Source organism: Cololabis saira, chromosome 24 (assembly GCF_033807715.1).
Source record: "Cololabis saira isolate AMF1-May2022 chromosome 24, fColSai1.1, whole genome shotgun sequence".
Taxonomy (NCBI): domain Eukaryota; kingdom Metazoa; phylum Chordata; class Actinopteri; order Beloniformes; family Belonidae; genus Cololabis; species Cololabis saira.
The window spans coordinates 6885437-6906975 of NC_084610.1; the positions used below are offsets into that span (position 1 = coordinate 6885437).

A 21539-nucleotide genomic window follows, 5' to 3' on the forward strand; every position below is an offset into this window, starting at 1 on the left:
GTAGTCTAACGTGTGAATCTGGAGATAAGCCCGGGGCTTAGACTAGTGCTTCGCTGCAGGGACACTCAGCGGAGGGTAGCTCATTAACCAGACGCTTATCTTCAAACCTCAGCCGGGACATTCAGTTTGAAAGCTCCTAATCATTATTTCTCTAATTGTATTTGCATATTGTGGGGACCCCGTAGCTGACATAAGACGTAAGAGATGCTCACTTGATCAATTTTCAATTTCTGTTTTTTTTTTTCTTCTTCTTCAGTGATTCATTTCAATTCAATTTTATTTCTATACAATTACAACATAATCTCTAGGCGCTTTCCAGAGACCCAGAACATGACCCCAAAGCAATTATTACACAAACATAACATAAACAATGGCAGGTAAAAACTCATATAGTGGGAGAAAAAACCTTAAGCAACAACAAAACCAGAAACCATGGATGCATCTCTGCTAACACAACAAACTAGAACATTAAAAAACCTTGAAAATGTGACACCATTTCCTCTGGTTGGTGGAGTCGCCCACACCGCTCCATTTTTATCCCGTCCCCGGACATTCGTGCTTAATTCGGTGTTGCAACTTTGCTCTCCACATTTCCAAAGTGGAGCAAATGCAGTGTGATGCTCAGTTAGATAAAGATAAAGGTCCTGAGGCTTCATAGTTTACTCTGATCTGGGTCTGTGATGTCACTGTCTCCTGAAAATCAGGTCACCAAATGACAAATTTTCAGCCTCAGTCAAAATAACAGGGTTGAGTTTTAGGGTTCAGAAACACCATCAACTTTCCTTTTTTATTGAAAAAAAAAAAAGAATATCTAAATTTACCACTAAACATGCCTTTAATAAAAGATGGTTTCTCAGATCCAGATGGTCCACATTCATCTCTGATGCTTTAATGCTCAAAGTTCCGTGCCCTCGTGCTGTTTCTGGTGTTCACAACATCAGCGGTATCCTCAGGCTTTCAACTGGAAACACGAACATCACTCGGCAACATGAATGGACTCTGTCAGTCAGATTCCTGCAAGGCGTAACGTCGAATCCCTTAGATCACATCAGACCACACAGACTTTCTGCTGAGCACCATCAGAGCTTCTCCTGGAATGACGGGACTAATGCATCAATCAGCTCCAGCATGTCAAATCAAGTAAAACAAGTGTTTTTCTGCAGCTGTTTTGTTTGCTTTTTGTTTATTTTGTGGCTAGAAATTGAGAATTTCACATTGTGCTTTACATTAATGACATGTGATGTGACTTTGGTACACACACACACACGTTCTTGTATTACTGTCATTGACGTATTGCATTTCCCGGCCGGGGCCGTCTTAGCTGAAACCTGAACCTGACAACCACGGCCCTTGTGAACTTCTGGGATCCATCCTTCTGAGTATTGTGTACTCCCAGTATTTGGATCGCTTAAATGTAGTACAACAAGCCCACACACACACACACACACGCACAAATACTCTTGACAGATTCATTATTAATGTGGACTGGAGGCGGCATGCTAACTTCCATCTGTTAAATAATTGAGGGGAAGATAGATGTGCTCTTTATGTGTTTGTACGCATTTTTATTGTCTCACTAAGACCATTTTCAGGAGAAACAATGACTGTAGTCCTCATGGGCTCTAAATCCTTGTCCTCGTGAGTTAGGACGAGGACTCGGGCATGAATGCGGGGGTTAGGGATAGGCTGCCCATGAATCAGTGTTGTTAGGGTTCTAGTAAGAATATCTGGGCAAGCTTGTGCTTGTGTTTGCATGCACGGTGAATAATGGAGAATCCTTGTTCCCCATTTGCTTTGAATCACCTCTAGTTCAGAGTAATTCAATGTGAATGAAACCATTCAGTGTGTCTGTTTCCAGGATCCTTCTCTGAAAGTCGGGCTGGAGCTGCATTACATCTCAGGCGAGGGTGCATGCAGCAGACGGCTTTCAGAAGGGAAACTCTGGCATCCACTCTTGTCCACATATTCTTTGTTGATTCCTTGCACGCCAGAGAGGAAATTTATTGCACGGCTTGTTCTCGTACATCAATATTCTGGATTCTCATTCTGTCAGGTTAACTTGAGGTGTAAATATCAATCCGTGTGCTGAAATAAATCCCTGCCAGACGATGCACCGATCGCTCTGCAGGCGACTGCACAATTTCTCAATTTCACCAGCATAAAACGCAAAGATATGATCAAGTAAGGTATGCAATCAGTTTATGTGATGGAAGAGTGGCACGAGAATAAAAATTTAAGCTTCACAGCAAAAATATTTTTCCATACTCACTGCAAACAATAAGAGAAAAGTGCAAACAACCTATAATCTGGGAAATAAAGGGCAGTAGAGTATAATTCCCTTTTTTTTAGTTTTATTTTGCAAATACCTCTATAAATATTTATAGAAGATTCTCCTGTGGTCTGGTGCAAAATTTTGGAGTCGATCTGTATTCTTTGAAAAGAAAATTAGATTCAGTAAATCCGAGCATCAAAAAGTTCTGTCTAGGGAACCGCAGTAGGTACTTCTCCTTTCTTTGTTTTTTATTAGCGTCATTGTTAATACCGTAACCTTTGATGGGAGTAAATGCATATCTGGAGGCTTAGAGGGTTTTTGAATGTGCAATTCTGAGCAAGAACAGTCGCAGAGGAAAAAAAAAGAGTAGAGGTGCCTTCTTTATTCTGTTGGTTTTAAACACTAGTAGTGATTTTCCCACATCTTCCCCTCTTGATGTAGCAGTAATTCACTTCACAGAGACGCCGCTTATGCTGACAGCGATAAAGTCCTGCTGATTCTCTGGAGATCAGTTGATCTCCTCTAAGCTCGTCCCCCGTGGACCTCCCCTCACTAAGAAATCTCATTTGCTTACATGATGTCTTTAAAAGTCTTCAAGGGCTGTAAAACCTGCACATTTGGAACCACATGAGCTTAGATGAGGTGCTCACTCTTTTATTTTTCTATCTATTTTGTCAATTTCTTATTATCAGAAATGACTTTATAGTTCTCTCAGCTATTGATTGCTGGTGTCTTATTGTTAGTGCTGTCCTGTCCAGCATGCTTACTTGACCTTAATCCCCGTAAGGCCATCCAATATATCAACATCTCAGTGGATGATAGAAGCTTTAAAATCACTCTCTTGACAGCAGGAGTGAGGAGAAACTGTATTGTTTTTTTTCTTCTTGTGCGTGCTATAAAATCACAATGAAGGTTTTTGATGCATCATTGGATTATTTCTTTGTGTGGTGTATCACTCCTGACAAAAAGTGTTTGTGTTTTTGCATAAAAGAGCTTTGGGAGGATATAGGACTCCATGAGCGGAGGGTTATGAGTATTAGGATGATGGATCTGCTGTGTGGATGACATAGTTGATGGTCTAGCAGTCCTCAAGGCCTGTGATAAATAAGATGCGTGTCCCTGAACACAAACACATACGGTCGTTTGCTGCGATGCGGAGCTGTTGACATTTCAGATAGATTGGCCATTGTGCCGTCTGCTGTCTGGGGAGTTAATGTGAAGGGTGGATACGAAAGAAAATGGACTGAGGAAGCAATACAGCTTCAGAAAAATAAACTGATGCAGTAATAAATTGATTTTCCCGTTTCGAAATTCTATATTTTTGTTGGTTGCAAATGCATTAATTCCAAAATCTAATCCCAGGAGGCTTGAAATCTCTGCAGAAACATCTACCGTGTATTCTGATTAAACCCATTTGTGGGGTGACCGTATTTCATTTCCCCTTCAAAAGCAATCCATGTGGGCCTCCCCGCCGAGCAGCTTCCATTTGCAAATTAGTATACAACGAGGCGCGGTGTAGAGTTGCTGTTTTTATTGGTCCTGAATGTTTCACATCTTTTGTTTTTATTAATTTGTGGATGTTTGCAGGACTTTCTAAGTGGATGTGGCTCAGCAGAGGGCTTTAAGGGACAAGCCCACCTCTTTTCTTTTAACAGAGGCCTGTTGGTTTGAGACCATTTCCTGTTTTAGTCTGCAACAGACATCAGCCTCGTAACTGGACGTCCCTCAGCTCTCTGCACAAACCAGACTCACATTTACGTAGAACCGCCTGTGTGAACACGACTGATGCTGATCCTGCTGCCGTCATTTTGAGCCGTTTTTGTTATAATCACAGTAGTAGCCTGGACTCGACTGAGGCTATTTAATTCGGCAGCTGATCGTGGAAATCTTTGTGTGCCGTATTTTTTTTAAGCGGTTCCTTTTTAAAAAAAATCTTTGACATTTACAATGAAGAGAAGAGAAAGGAGCTCCTGCAAAGTGATGAGAGCTGTGATGATGTCTCATCTTTCTTTATTTACTCTAAAGTTGGCACCAGTCCTGGCAGCTGGAGAGCGTGGGAAGAGCCAAGGTGATGTTTAAAGTCGATAAAGGGTAGTTATTTCAGGGTGAGGCTGAAATTTCTCATCTTTTCTTTACACTTGGACCTCTTACAGAGCTAACATTCACTTCAGCAGCAGTCATCCATCATCCTGTGCAGAGATTGTCCATGTGAGTGTGTTAAAAACCCTGAATATCCACTCAGTCTTGTACTGAAACGCAATAAACTTCCATTATAGGGACTCACAAGGGCCATGTTGAGCCATGCCATGGGTGCGGGTGCACGCCCCCCTACCGTGCAGCTCTGCAGATGAGTTAATTACAGGCTTCTGAAATAAATATTTAATCAGATTTATAGATGTAATATCCTTCCCTTAATGAGTGGCTCACACAAGCAAGATGAACATGAAACTCTGCCATCAATAAAATCAGGAGTGCATCAGTCAAATTAAACACAAACGTTTAAGAGGACATGTATTGGAAAAAATATTTTCTGTGCTTTGGAGCATCCAGTGCCAAATTGCAACCCGGGGATAGTTAGGCGGATTGTTTGCAGTGTGTGGACGTCAGGATTCAGGAAGGCACAAACGAGGTCAACAAATGTGCTTGCGTGTGTTTTTGAATAGGCCGTAGGCGGTGATGTAAGATGAATTAGACCTGATATGAAATGAAACAGGGAGTCTGTGCAGGGAGGTGAGTGCATGCGTCTGTACATTTTTGTCTCGCTAATAAGTTTTTCTGCAGCTTTTTGAACCAACTGGAGACGGTGCCGGGTGTCCTCACGGTACCGGTGTGTATCAGCTACAGTTATATCTCTCACCTGTGTCAGCAACAAAAACACAAATGTTGCTCTTTTGAAAGTCAGCACATTAGTTTTAGATGTTTCAATACATGCTGCTATAAATCCTTCATCAACTTTAAATGTCCTTGTGTTTGCCTTGACATGCTGGAGCTGATTCTGTGTCCACACGAGGCCGTATTTGTTCCAAAACGCCTTTTTTATTAAAAATGGTTAATCCACACTGAAGTTTGAGCCCCGTGTCAGAGAAGATCTTTGTTCACGTTACTCCACCGTAAACATGCATCGCAGGGTTATCCGTGCAGGGCATGGCTCATGAGTGAAAACAGGCTGCAATCCAGTTGGTAACGAGCTTTCCTGCAGATTGTTTTCATAATAGCTCGTGACGTCTTTGCTCCTGCACTTGTAAGCAGTTGCAGTTTTATTAAATGCAGACTTTGGCTGCATAATGGCTTAAATCCTGGAGAAAAAAGTCAGCAGGGCTTCCTGCTACATCTACATGTTTTTATTTTTTTTAGTTAAAACCCAAGCTACTTCTGGTGATGGTCACATGACTTAGACTTTCAGAAGATTCACTAGCTGATGTTTCAGATCATGTATCCCACAGTTATTGGTGACGTCGCTTCTTTTATCTGTACATTTGATACATCTTCTCAATATAAAGCCTGTTAAGTCTCATAAAGTGGAGCATAGGTCTATTTAAGTCCTTCTTTTGTAAGGACAATGAGTATTGATTCTTAATAACTCGATTGGGGTGGATATAGATGTCCTAGTTGTCTCTAAATTCTTGTCCATACGCAGAAGCTGGCCTTATTTCAGTATGTGCATATTTTGAACAGAAAAGCGTATAACCCGAGGATCTTTCCCCCCCTGTGTGGTCACATATTGATCCAGTGTGTGCATGGAGAGGGGAGGGGGCGTTGTAATTTGGGTCTGTCTGAGAGAGAATAGTTTAGACTTGAACAAAACCACGTCACACAGCTCCGCAGAAGTAGAGTTCACAGTTTTGGATTGTAATAAATCTAGAAACGTGAGTAGGTTGCCAAGTATATTTGACTAGCCGCTGCTATATGGATTGATTGATAACCCTTGTGTTGTAAACCTGGTGTTTTGTTTATTTCTGTAAGTGACCCAGGTTATGTAAATAGTCTCAACACTGAGGAGCTGTGTTGTATTATGTAATGGTTGGCATTCAGCAGCCGTTTCATTCCTGCGGTCCGAGACCTCAGAGTGGGACTACTGACTGTGGACCGACTCTTCTCTCCACTACTTCTGTTGCTCCTGGTTTTTTTTTTCGTTAGCTCCCTCCAGTCTTTTAGCAGTTTGAAGTGCAAAGGCAGAAAATAAACCTGACACAAGATGATGAGTGAGGTCTATTAAAGTGGTAAATTATCTGCATCCGTCTTCTCACTCATCTGTAAACATGTATGATGATTCCTTGTTATTGCGCTGCTGTAAGGTGGATTTGTGCACACGGAGCCACGTGGAAACGTTTAAACCTCCTGAGTTCAAAGAAAGGGCCACAGACGGTGCTGCCCTCGAGCTAGGAAGCAAGGTACGAGACGGAGACGCCGCTGCCTACGAGTGGAAGACAGTCCCTTAGACAACTATATAGAGATTACGTATTAAATGGGAGCAGAATAAGAGGGAGAAAAGAAGAGAAAAGGGCCCCAGTGAGGGGCGTAAAGTACACGTGGTGGAAAAAGAGACACAGATCCGTCCTCCACAGAAGCCCGTAAATGAGCAAACACCGGCCGCTCTGCTTGGCTGCAGATGCCTTTTTCTGATTTATTAATTTATTTTTTTGTTGCTGGAGTGAATGAGGTTCAGCATTGGAAGAAGTGGGCCTCTTTTAGGGTGTTCACTGTACACCCACGTCTCTGCGCTGCACGGAAACACCACAGCACGAGCTGCAGGGGATGTGTAGGTGGGCTCGTGGGCAGGATCGCTCTTCCGTTCGTGCTTCGTACCTGTTTATCTGATCACTTCAGCCTCAGAGATTCGATATTAATATCCTGTGTTTGACAGCTCTCAAAAGAAGAAGCACAATAGCTCTTATAAAGCACAGCGGCTCATTCCCGTCAGCTGCTGGTAAAGTTTATCAGCTGCCTGCCAAAACTAATTTGGACTATTTGTTATATTTAGAAAACATGCATGATTGGTTGGTTTCAAAACACTGATCCTGTTATTTCGTTATTAGCTTTGGCCTTCTCTCTTGCACACAACTACAACCTACAACCTTTTTTTGGCTGAAAATTACATTAAAAAGCAGTTTGTGGACTTACGTGGCTTCTTGGTCCAGCTGAGAGCAATTAAAGTAAGTGTTGAGGGTATTGTTGAGAACTGGATATATATTTAGCTGAAATGAGATTCAGGAATTTATCAGTTTCTTAAAGTGGGAGTCTTGGCAGGTCTGTGGTATCGTCGGTGTTCAGAATGAGATTTGGTCCTCTTGGTGAGTGCCAAGTGTGGCTTGTTATCAAACTTTGTCGGGGGCCGGCCTGCGTCCAGGCTCTGAAACTCACTCCCGTGTGTGTGTGTGTGTGTGTGGGTAAAGTGTTTCTTAATCTTTCCTCACTCTCTCCTCACCACCTCTGTCTGGATGTTTTCCAGAAGCATCGCAGGAATTTAGTTGTGTCTTCCCTGCTGTGTCCCACCAGTTGATTCTCTGAGAAATCAGCACAGGAATGTAGTCATTTGGGTAGAAAACGTACTTTGCTTCCAGCTCTCTGTGCCTTTTTTTTCCTCCACTTTTGCACTTTTTATTCATCTGTTCATCACATGACATGCCCGACTCCCAAAATAAAATAAAAACTTTTCAAAAGAATCTCATTCTGCATCTCCATCTGCAACCTTTTGATTCCCTCTGTTGGCTTTGATCAGTGTGTTTCTATTTTGCTCTGCAGAAACTTTAGTTGCAATGATGGCGCTGAGTTTCTGTTGGCCAAACCTCATCTACTAATCAGAAAAATGATTTTAAAAGGCATTTTTATTCGCCACACACTTAAGATGAACCTTGGAAATAGTTATGTATCTTTGCTAGTATGATTCCCCGGTGCCTGTGGGTATTTACCAGCGGGCTGTTTAGTAAGAGCCCAGTTCAGCATTAGTGTTTTCTTGGAGCCCGAGCTATTACCCTTCTGTTGGTGTGGAGGTGCCATCTTTGACGGCGGTCCAGCTTTGATCTGTTCAGTGGGTTAAGCTGTTTAACTTAATCTGAGCAGGAGGGTGTGATTGGTGGACGGTCTTGGAGGCTCCAGGCCTCTCCCAGCTGTCCTACTGGTTTGTTTTATTCACTTCAGACCAGCTACATATTTCAGCCTTTATACCAGACTGTATTTAAAAGGTGTATCTTTACTGTTCTGTTAATTGTGTCATTTGCTTTTTTTTTTAAATTACAAAATGTTGATTTGACACGTTAATGAGTAGAAAAGGTTGAGTTTTATGTTTTAACTGTGACTTCCAACTAAAGACATCTTGCGTATAACAGCGTAAGACTTGCCCGCTTGCAGCAGCAACCAAAAATGTTTCTCCCAATTTCAAAGTTAATGACAAACATTTCCATCTGTTTTCTTAATTGTTTTAATGATTTTCCCAGAAAGCAAGAGTCTGACATCAACAGGCAATATTTCAATCTCAGTGGGATCTTTGGCCGGGTTTTCATTAGTAGGTGTTTGGGTAGTTTTACAGAACAACACCAGCATTCGTTGCAACATATAAACCAGCAAACAGACATATCAGCTCTTTCTTCCTTGTTTTCTCTCTTTCTTTGCTGCCGCCTCCTTTTATTTCCCAGAAGGTGGCAAACAGTCAAAGTGTTGCACTGCTGTTCCAAATGGATGCATAGTATTATTTTTGCTAAGTCAGTGGATCCTCCCAGGTCCATCACTGTACCAGATAGTCAACAACTATCAAAGCAGTTACTTTGAAATGACACATCAGTCACAATATTAAAATCACCTGCATATTATCATGAAGACTCATTACACACTGTTGAAACAGGACATGGGACTGCTGGGCTTGTCATATGGCATCTGGCAGAAGATTTATTACATCCTTCAGGGATGAGGTAAATCCTTTTGGCATCATCAGCACATACCACACATGCTTGATCGGAACACAAACTGGTTATGGAAGGTTTTTCTTTTTTGATGTGGTGAGGTGTGATATCTTGTTGTCATTGAGCACATACCCATGTCAAGCAAGCAGCCACACGAATGTCAAGATATCCATTAGGGCACCATTAATGTCATTTACCGCCTCTGTCAGTGGCTTTTAATTTTGCTTGACTGCTGTATGTAAACACTCAAAAGATCCACTGATGGATCCCAATTCTTGGTTGAAAGACCTGATGTCCTTTTTATATTTAGAGAAAATTAAATACGGTATTAGGGGTTGCTCGGATAAGTTTTCTTATATTTGGGAACCTATTCTTTGTTAATTATTTGGCATCCTTGTAAGATTAATTTAATTATTGGGAAGTATGATATTGTTAAGAATGTCTATTTTTTTTAGGGTTCCTCTTATGTCTGTTTATTTTAATTTTAATTTATTTATCTTATTTCATTTTATTTATTTATTTTTTTATTTTGTTGTTGTTTGGTGTGTCCTGTATTTTATTTTATTACTTTTTTCCCCCTATTATTATTGTCTTCAGTCAGAGTTTGATTGGTAATTGGTACTTACTTTGGGACCTGTTTATAATTACGTATTTTGCAGTGTGTGTGTTTTGGGGTGTTTGTTATGTTAAGTTTTGTGTCCTTATTTATTTTACTTGTTTTTTTGTTGTTTTTTTGTTTGTGTGGTAAAATATAAAACGGGGTATTCTGTCGAATCCTTTAAAAAAAAAAAAACGATCCACTGATGGTGGACGTCTCAAAGTAATTGATAGTTCAAGAAGTAGCCATGGAGTGGCGACCGTCCTTGCCTTTTCACCTGTAGAGGTCTAGGATTGGCTCCAGCATGTCCACATGACCCTAAATGGGAATAGGTACAGATAATGGATGGATAGACAAATGGAAGAAGTAGCCATCAAAAGCCGATTACATGCACGTCTTGGAGAGTTTCAGTTTCCATCGTTGGGCAACACCAGCAAAGCAGTGGCGAGAACTCAGACATTTTCTTTCCCCTGACATGAGCCGAGGAGTTGCTGGGTGAACTGCGCTCAGCGGGGATGAGGAACAACCGCGGGGGATCTTTGTGATCCGTCCTCTCATTTGACAAGCACTACAAATGCTTTGGACAGCAAGAAATAAAGCCGCACCATGAATGCTAAAGGCAGGCGACACTAGCTCTATGACAGTTGCTTGAGTAAAACACTCCCAAACCTGATTGTACACACCGCTGTATATACAAGCTATCAAGCATGAGCAGCAGCTGTGGAAGAAACCTCCAGACTGTTGTTGCTGATCATCTCAAAGTTGTGTTGGGGTTTAGACTAGCGCTTGTATGACAACTTCATGACAAGGCTGACCATAAAAGGAGCCAGTTTTGGAGATTTACAGCCCAATTTACTTTCTCTCTCTCCCTTTTTCTTTGGCTAAAGACATTTCTCTTGTAGAAAGTCAAATCTTTCCATCACATTTCTTAAAGATCCCTGCTGGAATTCATTGCAGGGCACTGAAGGAAGAAAATGAACATCTATGTTCTCCCTTTTCCCGTATTGCTTTCCGTGGAGAGTTCTTATCGTCAGTCTCACCCATCTGGTTTTCATCTCCACTGACATCAGTCGGCGTGCAGCAGAGCAGGACAGGACAGAAGACAAGAACCTTTTCAAACGTTCCCTATGGAGCAACCAGGACTTTCCTTTCATCCATATGTGCAAAACTGCACAAGAATACTCCAGAGAACCCCGTTCTCGCGATGTGATCAGATATTTTGATTAATTTTTTCACACCGGCCACTTTATTGAACGTCCTAATATAATACGTCCTACCTTCTGGTTTGAATTCAGTTTATTTTGTTGGTTTTTCATGGGGCGTTTGCACCAGTGACCCTCTGAGATCCTCTGTAAACCCTTTGCACACCACGACAGATGGTGAGACTATTTTACTTGGCTCTGACAGAAACTGAAGAAAGATATTGAAAGATGGGGAGAAAAGGGGAATATTGACCGGCATTGGTTTGACTCTAACCAACTATTGACCTGCTTGGTTTCTGACTATATTTGAGGCCTTTTTGTTAACCGCTATCCTCTAATACGAAAGAAGCTTTGGCCACAGAGAAATGCTAATAATGGAGGAACATGAAGTGTGAAGGGAAAGTGGAGGGAAATATGTTGAGGTTTTTTCAGCTGCTGGACTCGAGGGGCTGAAGGAGGTCGGATGGTAGGGAAGAGAGAGCCATTACTTTGATAAACCACATTCCAGTTCAGCCGGACACTGACCCCGTAGGATGAGGGTAGTGTTGGTTTATGTAGAGTGAGGGTGCAGGAGAGGAAGTGTGTTTGCTGTGTGTTTTAGCTGGCTGGTGATTTTGCTGGGTAACGGTGTGGGGGTTTGGGCTTCTTTGGCCAGAAGAGACTAGCATACTGACAGCTTCCTGGACAGCAGATGAATGCACCAAGTAATTCCAAAGGAAATCCAAGAAACACAAAAATGAGTGCACATCTCCCCAACCTGCGAGGGAAATTGTGTTATGGAGTTATAACTGAGCTTGGAAACGTTTATTGTCAGAGATCCACCACATTCAACCTGCCAGTCGACCATAATGGATATTTTTAAGCATAGCGATGCTGCAGCCCCTCTGTAATTTGTGTCTAGGTTTCTTCAGAAAAAGAAAAGATAAAAAGGGGTCTGAGTCAGGAAAAAGTAAACAGAAAGAGGAAACAGCTGTGTGCTGGCCAGTGTGCCGGCTACAGTTTCTTTACGAGTCTCGTTTGATGAAAAATCAGTTTCTCAGTACTTTTTCTCGATTTCCATATCGGAAAGAGGAACGTTGAATTTTGAGAGAGTTCAAGGGAAGCAGAAATGATTGTTTTTGTTCCCGGAAAACGTCTGGAGCCGTTTTCAGGACTTCTTAAGGGTTGGCTGAATGTGGGTTGACAGATTCCCGAGCAGTTCACTGATGGGCGTTTGGCTCAGTCCTGGATCTTCTCATTATCGTGGAAGAGAAGATCTCCTGCTGATATAAAGCCCAAAACAACCTTTTGTCAATTGAACAGGGAACATTTTTGTGGAAAGCCTTTTTTAGGTTCTGTGTCTGCTTGTGAATGCAAATGCGAGTACCGAAAAAGCGCTTAACCATACGAATATTAAACACAGGATGTATCCAATATTTCTGTCTCCAAAAAAAAATCATCTCCTAAAATAGACAAAACCAAAATCATGTTCCAAGATACAGTCTGACCAAAATGTGATGGCGTGTGTGTGCGTGTTTGTGTATAACTTTGTACTTTTGGCTGACTAAGAAAGCCTCATTGATGGAAGTTGCTGAAAGAAGCGATTGTGATTTGAAATGAAAGGAGCTCAGTCTGGACTCTGCAGGGACCGGCCTGTTCCTCTGGAGCTGCGAAAGTTCAGCGCAAGCAAACAGCACATAGTCTGAAACTTATAAATGTCAAACTAAGAAATGCTTGAAATGTGCAAAGGAAATGACATTCATCCTATTCTTGTGCATTCAGCAGCGAGTGTGACGCCAAGCCTTTAACTTATGCAACGCATGCCATGTGAGTTCTGAGCAGGATGAGGAGTTCCTCGTCTAAAACTGCCGCCATTCCCAAACGCAGATAATTGGGAAGGGTTGTGTCATGAAGGGCATCCGATGTAATAAACTTAAGTTAAATCAATACATGGAAAACATAATCTGCAGTGGCATCTTTTCAAACTCCTGAAAGCTTTTCCACCTTCATGTATCTGCAGAATATCTCCAGTGACACATTTGCTAAATCTGCCAAGTGGCTGGTTGGCATAATCTTGTAGAGCTGTCAAAAGTAAATTATGAACATGACCACCTAAATCTTCTTTTAATGGTCTGACTTCCACTAAAATCCAAGATTTGCCCTTGTTCATCACGTAGGAAGGTTGTGTGTATCCAGAGGGGTTCAGACTTCCCAAAACAAGGCTGTACTTCGAGTTCAGCTCCACTGTGCAAGAGATAGTCGGTGCCCTATAGCCGTACATCCTTGAGTTTTTACCACAGATGGGGGAAAAAGGCAAGGGAGATCCATAAGTTTAGCTGGGCACGTCTCTCTTTTGTTTCCCACATGTGACTTGCAGCTCTAAGAAACTGCTTGGTGAGCCTTTGTTGGAATCTGACATTGCAAAATGTTCCCTAGAGCCTTAAAATGACAATACCAGACTTACAGTGCAACTCCTGACGCACACCATGACTTTCAGCATTCCTGTAAAAGCAGGCCAGTCTAAGCCTTCCCGTCAGGATCAGGCTTTCCTTGGGATCCTGCTGTCCTGCAGAAAACCAACCACCGACAATGTCAGGTTTCAGAACCAGGTTTTCTTCAGAGCTGCTGCCAGATGCAGAAGGATTGAGCATCTGAGGGGTGGGTATTGGGAAGGACCTCACGATACGATACGCATCACGATACTTGAGCCACGATACGATACACATTGCGATATCCCGATTATTATATTCTACATAGTTCACCGAAAAATTTAAAAATGCATTACACATCTTAAAATCCAAGTTTTATATATGTACATCAGATGATAGTGATGGATCTTAAAATCCGAGTTGCACGTTCATCAGATTATAGTGACAATTCATGGGACAAACTGAGTCAAAACAATGTTTTATTATAACTATACAAGCTAAAGTTACAACATATTTGTATATGTTTTTCATATTATTTACATCATATGAAATTAACATTAAATTTAGTATGAGGTTGCTTTAATTATGTGGCAAATGATAATAAACACAAGAAAGATGGTACTAAAACCAAGGACAGGCACAGTGATCAGTCAGTATAGATATAAATCCATAAATAAATAAACCTCTGTCCATTATTTTTAATTTTTTACGGACAGGCAATTGTGTTATATAAAAAATAAATAATAAAATGAAATAAAACGTGAAATAAAACCTGAGCTCAGTGCAGGGCCCTCCCAGGGTTGGTAGAGAGTGGCAATGCCCAGGACTGTCACTTAGGTAGGAGCACTGGGTGATAAAATGGGAAAAAAATCGGGGATAAAAAAATAAAAATAAATAAATAAATAAAAAATTTAAAAAAAATCGATATTCAAATTTTGAATATCGATATTGAATCAGCTGGAAAAGTATCGCGATATATTGCCATATCGATATTTTTGCCCACCCCTACATCTGACGGTGCCCAAGTTTTACTCACAGCTAAAAGAAGGCGCAGGCCTTAGCATATATCCTTTTAAAGGTTCCACTACTGTTTCCACAAAGATATTCCCATCTGCATTCCTGTATCTTGTGTTACGTGAATGTGATATGGGGTGTCTCCCCAGTGCGTGCACACAGGCTTTCCTGAGTTATTGGAGTAGGGTTCACTGTTATTAGAGGAAATTGCTTTCACCCTAAACATACCTGGAATCCAATCTCATGGTATTTTTTTTTCTAAATTCACTTTAAAGGAACTGTTATTGCCTTTTTTTCCAATGGAAAGTGTGTCTTTACTGCAGGATTCATGCAGCTTGTAAGTCGGAGACACAAACTGCTTATTTTGTCTTGATTTGTTTGTTTTCTTTGTTTCACCAGTCTGCACACACAATAGACTGATATCTGCCCCTTCTTTTCGTCTCCTCCTGAGCTGTGTGGCTGTGTTGGGTCTCATGATAACGTTCCCGGGTCTCTTCACAGTCCATCATTGTTCTGCAACGCAGGAAATTGGAACTCGTGTTGTTGCAGTTGGACATCTTTACATAGGAGATTCCAGCCGAGGTTTTGTTAATGAAGCACATAGACGGTGCAGCCGAGGGGCGCGGAGCTGAAGCTTCATGCAAGTAGCTGAACACAAATAATCCAGCCAGGCCAAGGAAAGAAGAGCAATCAATAGGGTCAGTGAGACTCGGTGAGACGGTTCGAGGGCGAAGCAGAGACGAAAAGTCTTCTTTGCTTACTTTCTAGTTTTTTTGTTGTCGTTTTTTTTAAGCCAACCTGTTCTTCCACTTACTCCTCTCCTCTCCCGTTATAACCTCCTTTAAACCAGGATTACCATGACCCAGACCCAGATCCTCTCCAAACTGCAGGCATCCATTAGCTTTGTGCCTGACAGCAGCATCTGTCAGTTGCTCTCTTATTAGTGTCCTTGTGAAAACAAGCATGCAGTTTGTTTCTTCCATGTCACACAGCACCTTGTGTCCATTTGCTGAAAACGCATGTGTGTGTGTGCATGTGTGTGTGTGTTGTGGGTGTGTCCCTGTGGATTAAACACACATATACACAAACATGCGGTAGCCAGATGGTTACAGACTTGGCTCACGCTTTGGCTTTTGCTGCCCTGATTCCCGTCCTCCATGTTCTTCAACTCCACTCTTTTTTTTTTCTTCTACACCTGCATGTGATTTACCACGAATGGGTTAAAATGGGTGGGTTTTATTTTTAATTACATTTTTTTTTGTGTGCATCAGTCAGATTCTAATGATGCTTTTTTTTTTCACCAGTTTAGATTAATTAGTTAAATGGAGTCACGAGTTGATTTTGACTTTGACTCTGACTTTTGTGCACCAACTAAAGTAGATAACCTTTTTTTTATTAAATTATGTAAATAACTAACTTCTTTCAGGGTTTAATTCTCCAGGGATCACCACATGGGATCGTTTAGCTCCGTAAATGGATTTGGCGCAGGTTTTACGTCCGATTACGTCCTCGTTTCTGTGATTGGGACCCACGCTATGAGTGTCTGGGGCAGTGGGGGCAAATCTGGGGTGTGTCCCATATACGTGACGGGGCGGGGACTGACTCTACCCACTACACCACGGCTACCACAACCTTTATACAAATGAAAGGAGCCAATTATATCATAATTGTGAAAACCATTTGTGCTTACAACACCCCAAGGGTGTGTGTTTTTTAAATGTAATTTCACTTAATCTTTACTAATCAATGTATACAAAAATAACTGTGAAGCCATTCAAAGAAACGGCGTTTGATCTTAAAAGGGACTAAAGATCAAAATAGTTGGTTATTGCGCATGAACTGGGTGTAGTTCAGGAGTGTACAGTATGTGAGTCACTTCCAGTGGTGCAATGACCCGATGGTGACCTTCCAGGGAAACACTCTCACTCCTCTGCCCATTCTGTTTCCTGATGATCTTGGGAGTATTTAGAGCCTGTATCTTGTCTTCAAGTTAAACATGTTTTGTTTGTTTTTATAGCTCTGTTCAAAATATTCCGTTTCAAGCATGTCTGCTTTTGCAGCAGCTCCATCACGACTTGGCTGGAGCCTCATCAGATGCACTGAAGGTTTTATCGTTTGCTCTTAACTGTTCAAATCTGAGCCGTTTAACTTTTAACTGGACTCATTTTAGCTTTGGTTCGATGCCCACGTTGAGTCCAGAAGAACTGATTACCTCTCGTTAGTAAAATCATAGAATCTTATATTCCTGCTTGTTAAAACTGGTAAATTATCAAAAAACACGCCGACAAAAGAATGCTCCCTCCACTTCTCAACAGAGAACAGCAACACAAACGCACTTTTCTTTGGGCAGATTTGTTGCTTCTGAATCCTGCCAGCTGAGCCTCAGCCTCCAGCTCCTCATTAGACACAAACCTGCTGCCTGGATCTCACGTCAGTGTCAAAGATCAGCCACTCGTGAAAATCAAACCAGTCAGAATTCACTTACAATTACAGACGGGAAGGTGCATATTTGGTGAAATCTTAACTCATGATATCAAGTAGAGGAACTTCAGTTCTCATGATCAACACTCCTGATGAGGACTCTTTGTATTCTCCTTCCTCCAGCTCTGTTCTTATCTTTACTTTAATTAGTTTCCTTCACCTCTCCTCTTCACTTGCAGCAACGCTCTCCAGGTAAAGTGCTGTTTGACCTGGTTTGTGCACATGTCAACCTGACGGAGGGGGACTATTTTGGACTGGAGTACCAGGACCATCGGAGGATGATGGTGAGTCTGTTGCACCCGCCGATAATTTATTGGTTTTGTTGGTCTTAAGATCAAATTACTTTCAGGGTCTGTGTACTTCGCGGCCATCCGTTTTTTGTTTTGAAATGACAAAATAAAAATAGAGATATAATCTCTTTCCCATCTTTTGTTTTGATAATAAAAAACGGAAAACGGATCGTTATCCATTATCCGTTATCCAATTTCATTGATGTGTTTGAAAATCGAAATTGGGAATTAAAACAGGGTCCGTGTATCTTTTGGTCATTGGATTTTTCCGTCATGAGTGGGAATCAAAAAACAAAAAACGATTGGTTTATTTGATTTTCCTTTTAAAACAAAAAACAAATATTGAATACACTGCATTTTTTCTTTTTCTGTGTTAATATGATTTAACAAAGATTCAAAATACGCTTTTATTTTCGTTTTCTATTTCATATAAGAAAAATGAAATCCCTAGTCAACAGGAAGGAAAAAACGAACCAAAAACAACCGTTTATTCATATTCGTGCACCGGAAGCTGGCATTTACAACCGAGTGAACTTAGTTCTGGATATTTAACAGGCATTCCTGTGACAATTCTCTCCAGGGGAAGTTTGATTTTAATATTTTATTGGTCGGGTTTACGTGACTCGGAAATGGCTCTGTACGCGGCAGTTCGGGTAACCATGGTTACCATGGCGGCGCTGAAACAACAGATTAAGGATTATTTTTTAAAGATTGATTAAGGACTTGTTCCACAGTGGTTTGACGCACAATGACATTTCCTGCACGTTGCAGCAGATGTGTCTCCTGCAATGCTCAGAAATGAGCGTCAGAAGATTCTGTGCTCGGCATCATCTGAGGAGAAAAAGGCTACGCAGAGCTGGAGAGCGCTTTGATTCATCATGGCCGAATGACCGGCTATCTGGCTTCACTGGGGGTGCATGCTGGAGAAGGTCGGGTTGGAAGAATTAATTTAGTCCCACGCGTGAGGTATCCACGTGATTATCATTATATGTATAAATTGCACTGCAGCACAAACTTTACCTGACGCCGGAATTCATGGTATGGCTGATGGAGCTCTCTCAGGTTCTTCCAACCCGACCTTCTCCAGCAAGCACCCCCAGTGAAGACAGATAGCCGGTATTGCGGCTTTCCTGTACTTTTAAGAGCCGCTTGAGAGTTTATTGTTAGGTCCTGTATATTTGCATGACGCGCTGCTGACAGAGAAGTAGGCTACGCTGAGTCCGACAGAAGTTTTATGGCGTTTAATGACAAAACTCAGCCACAACGGCCTTCCGACATGCTTAATGGGTTTTAAACGTGTACACTGCAAACGTGATCGGGGTGATCAGTGATCAAAGCGGTCAACAAAAATTAGGCTACGGCTCCCTAAAAGCCTGTCCTAACTGCATGCGAGCGTCCGACTGTCGTCACACTGCGTGGCATCGGACCCGCTCTGTCCTGAAACACTGAACGCGTCATCGGCCCCACGTTCTACCACGTTCTTTTGATTGACAGCTGAGACTCGCCTTTTAAAAGGCTGATTTATGGTTCCGCGTTACACCAACGCAGACCTTACGGCGTAGGTTACGCGGCCCCGTCACCGAACGGTGCGCGTCGCCGCGTACCCTACGCCGTCGATTTTACGCGGAACCATAAATCAGCCTTTATTCACTCCTGAATTATGCGCTCCTGAAAGAAACTCCTAAAATTACTCCTGAAAGAGTAAAGGGACAAGTAAAAAATGGTGATTACTTGTAATCTTCCTACGTTTGTACTTTCTAAACAGAAAACAAGCTTATTATTCGGTGGAATAAGTGGGGAAAAAACCGAACGGTGACGCAATGAAACAGCGAACAGCGTGAGCGACCGGCGTGTGGTGTTAAAGCAGCAAACATGTCAGCATGTCAGATCATTACTGGGATGTGGGGGAAAAGCAGAGGACACGAGAAATCCGGCAGGATCCGGCACAAATTAAGCCCTAAGATAAGATTCTTATTATCTTATCAGAACCTTCCAGCCTGGCGATCTCCCTCCAGCAGCTGACACTTTATTGAGGTTCTTGTATTGGAATGACTGTTTCCTACAGCGCTTTCAACTTTTTTTTCAACTTTCAACCGGCTTTCAAAGCGACCGACGGGAAGAAAATAGAAGCAGCGTAGCCTACTTCTCTGTCAGCAGCGCGTCATGCAAATATACAGGACCTAACAATAAACTCTCAAGCGGCTCTTAAAAGTACAGGAAAGCCGCAATACCGGCTATCTGTCTTCACTGGGGGTGCTTGCTGGAGAAGGTCGGGTTGGAAGAACCTGAGAGAGCTCCATCAGCCATACCATGAATTCCGGCGTCAGGTAAAGTTTGTGCTGCAGTGCAATTTATACATATAATGATAATCACGTGGATACCTCACGCGTGGGACTAAATTAATTCTTCCAACCCGACCTTCTCCAGCATGCACCCCCAGTGAAGCCAGATAGCCGGTCATTCGGCCATGATGAATCAAAGCGCTCTCCAGCTCTGCGTAGCCTTTTTCTCCTCAGATGATGCCGAGCACAGAATCTTCTGACGCTCATTTCTGAGCATTGCAGGAGACACATCTGCTGCAACGTGCAGGAAATGTGTTTGTGCGTCAAACCGCTGTGGAACAAGTCCTTAATCAATCTTTAAAAAATAATCCTTAATCTGTTGTTTCAGCGCCGCTATGGTTGCCATGGTTACCCGAACTGCAGCATACAGAGCCATTTCCGAGTCACGTAAACCCGACCAATAAAATAATAAAATCAAACTTCCCCTGGAGAGAATTGTCACAGGAATGCCTGTCAAATATCCAGAACTAAGTTCACTCGGTTGTAAATGCCAGCTTCCGGTGCACGAATATGAATAAACGGTTGTTTTTGGTTCGTTTTTTCCTTCCTGTTGACTAGGGATTTCATTTTTCTTATATGAAATAGAAAACGAAAATAAAAGCGTATTTTGAATCTTTGTTAAATCATATTAACACAGAAAAAGAAAAAATGCAGTGTATTCAATATTTGTTTTTTGTTTTAAAAAGGAAAATCAAATAAACCAATCGTTTTTTGTTTTTTGATTCCCACTCATGATGGAAAAATCAATGACCAAAAGATACACGGACCTGGAAAACTCTTTTTTCTCCTATTTCCTATTCGTTTCCAACTGGGGGGGGGGCAGGTCCGTGTATCTTTTGGTCATTGGATTTTTCCATCATGAGTGGGAATCAAAAAACAAAAAACGATTGGTTTATTTGATTTTCCTTTTAAAACAAAAAACAAATATTGAATTACACTGCATTTTTTCTTTTTCTGTGTTAATATGATTTAACAAAGATTCAAAATACGCTTTTATTTTCGTTTTCTATTTCATATAAGAAAAATGAAATTACTAGTCAACAGGAACGAAAAAACGAACCAAAAACAACCGTTTATTCATATTCAGTGCAGTGTTTGGCGGTGTGCTTGTGAGAACTGGGGTTCCTGGAGGTCCTGGAGAGCCAATGTCCCCGTAGCGCGAGGTGTCCCCGGCGAGCTGCAGTGTTTGGCGGGCTGTCTGTGAGTGTCCTGGGGTCCCTGGAGGTCCTGGAGAGCACAAGTCCCCGTACCAGGAGCTGTCCCCGGTCCTGGCCGGGATCAGTGCAGTGTTTGGCCGGTGTGCTTGTGAGAACTGGGGTCCTGGAGGTCCAGGAGGCAAAGGGAAAGCCCAAGTAGCCTACCCCCCGTACCGGGACGTGGTCCCGGTCTTGGCCGGGTGCAGTGCAGCGTTTGGCGGGCTGGGTGTGAGTGTCTGGGGTCTCTGGGTGCCTGGTCCTGGTCCCGGGACTCGTGGGTCCCTGGGTCGGGTCCCGGGACTCGTGGGTCCCTGGGTCGGGTCCCGGGACTCGTGGGTCCCTGGGTCCTGGTCCCGGGACTCGTGGGTCCCTGGGTCCTGGTCCCGGGACTCGTGGGTCCCTGGGTCCTGGTCCCGGGACTCGTGGGTCCCTGGGTCGGGTCCCGGGACTCGTGGGTCCCTGGGTCGGGTCCCGGGACTCGTGGGTTCCTGGGTCCTGGCCACTTTCGCCCGATTTTCAGACACTTTGGCCGGCTTTCGGCTTCCTTCGGGCCCGCCTCTGCGGCGCTGCTCCCCCCGACCGCCGGGGGGTTTGCAGCGCCTCCCTCTCGGTAGCGAGACCGAGTCGACCCGTCCGCCCCAGGTGTCCCCCCACGGAGCCCCGCCGCCGCCGGGCAGGCCGACCTCCGATCCACCAGCAACGGGACTCGGGTCTCGGCAGCCCCGTGCGGGGAGACCTCGGGAGCGGCCGGAACCTCGCCCCGCCTCGACGCACCGTTTTCTGGGCGGGCGGGTGGGTCCGCTCGGGCTGGGGGTGACCGGAAATCCAGGGCCCGGTTCA

General features: G+C 42.9%; 1 protein-coding gene across 1 annotated transcript in view; it reads left to right on the forward strand.

Moving 5' to 3' along the window:
• LOC133425345 (FERM, ARHGEF and pleckstrin domain-containing protein 1-like) overlaps positions 1-21539 on the forward strand; it is a 67090-nt gene that overhangs the window by 9752 nt on the left and 35799 nt on the right. Inside the window, exon 3 of the mRNA XM_061716146.1 lies at positions 17051-17155. Within this exon, the coding sequence (XP_061572130.1) occupies positions 17051-17155 (105 nt within the window). The remainder of the gene's footprint in view (positions 1-17050; positions 17156-21539) is intronic.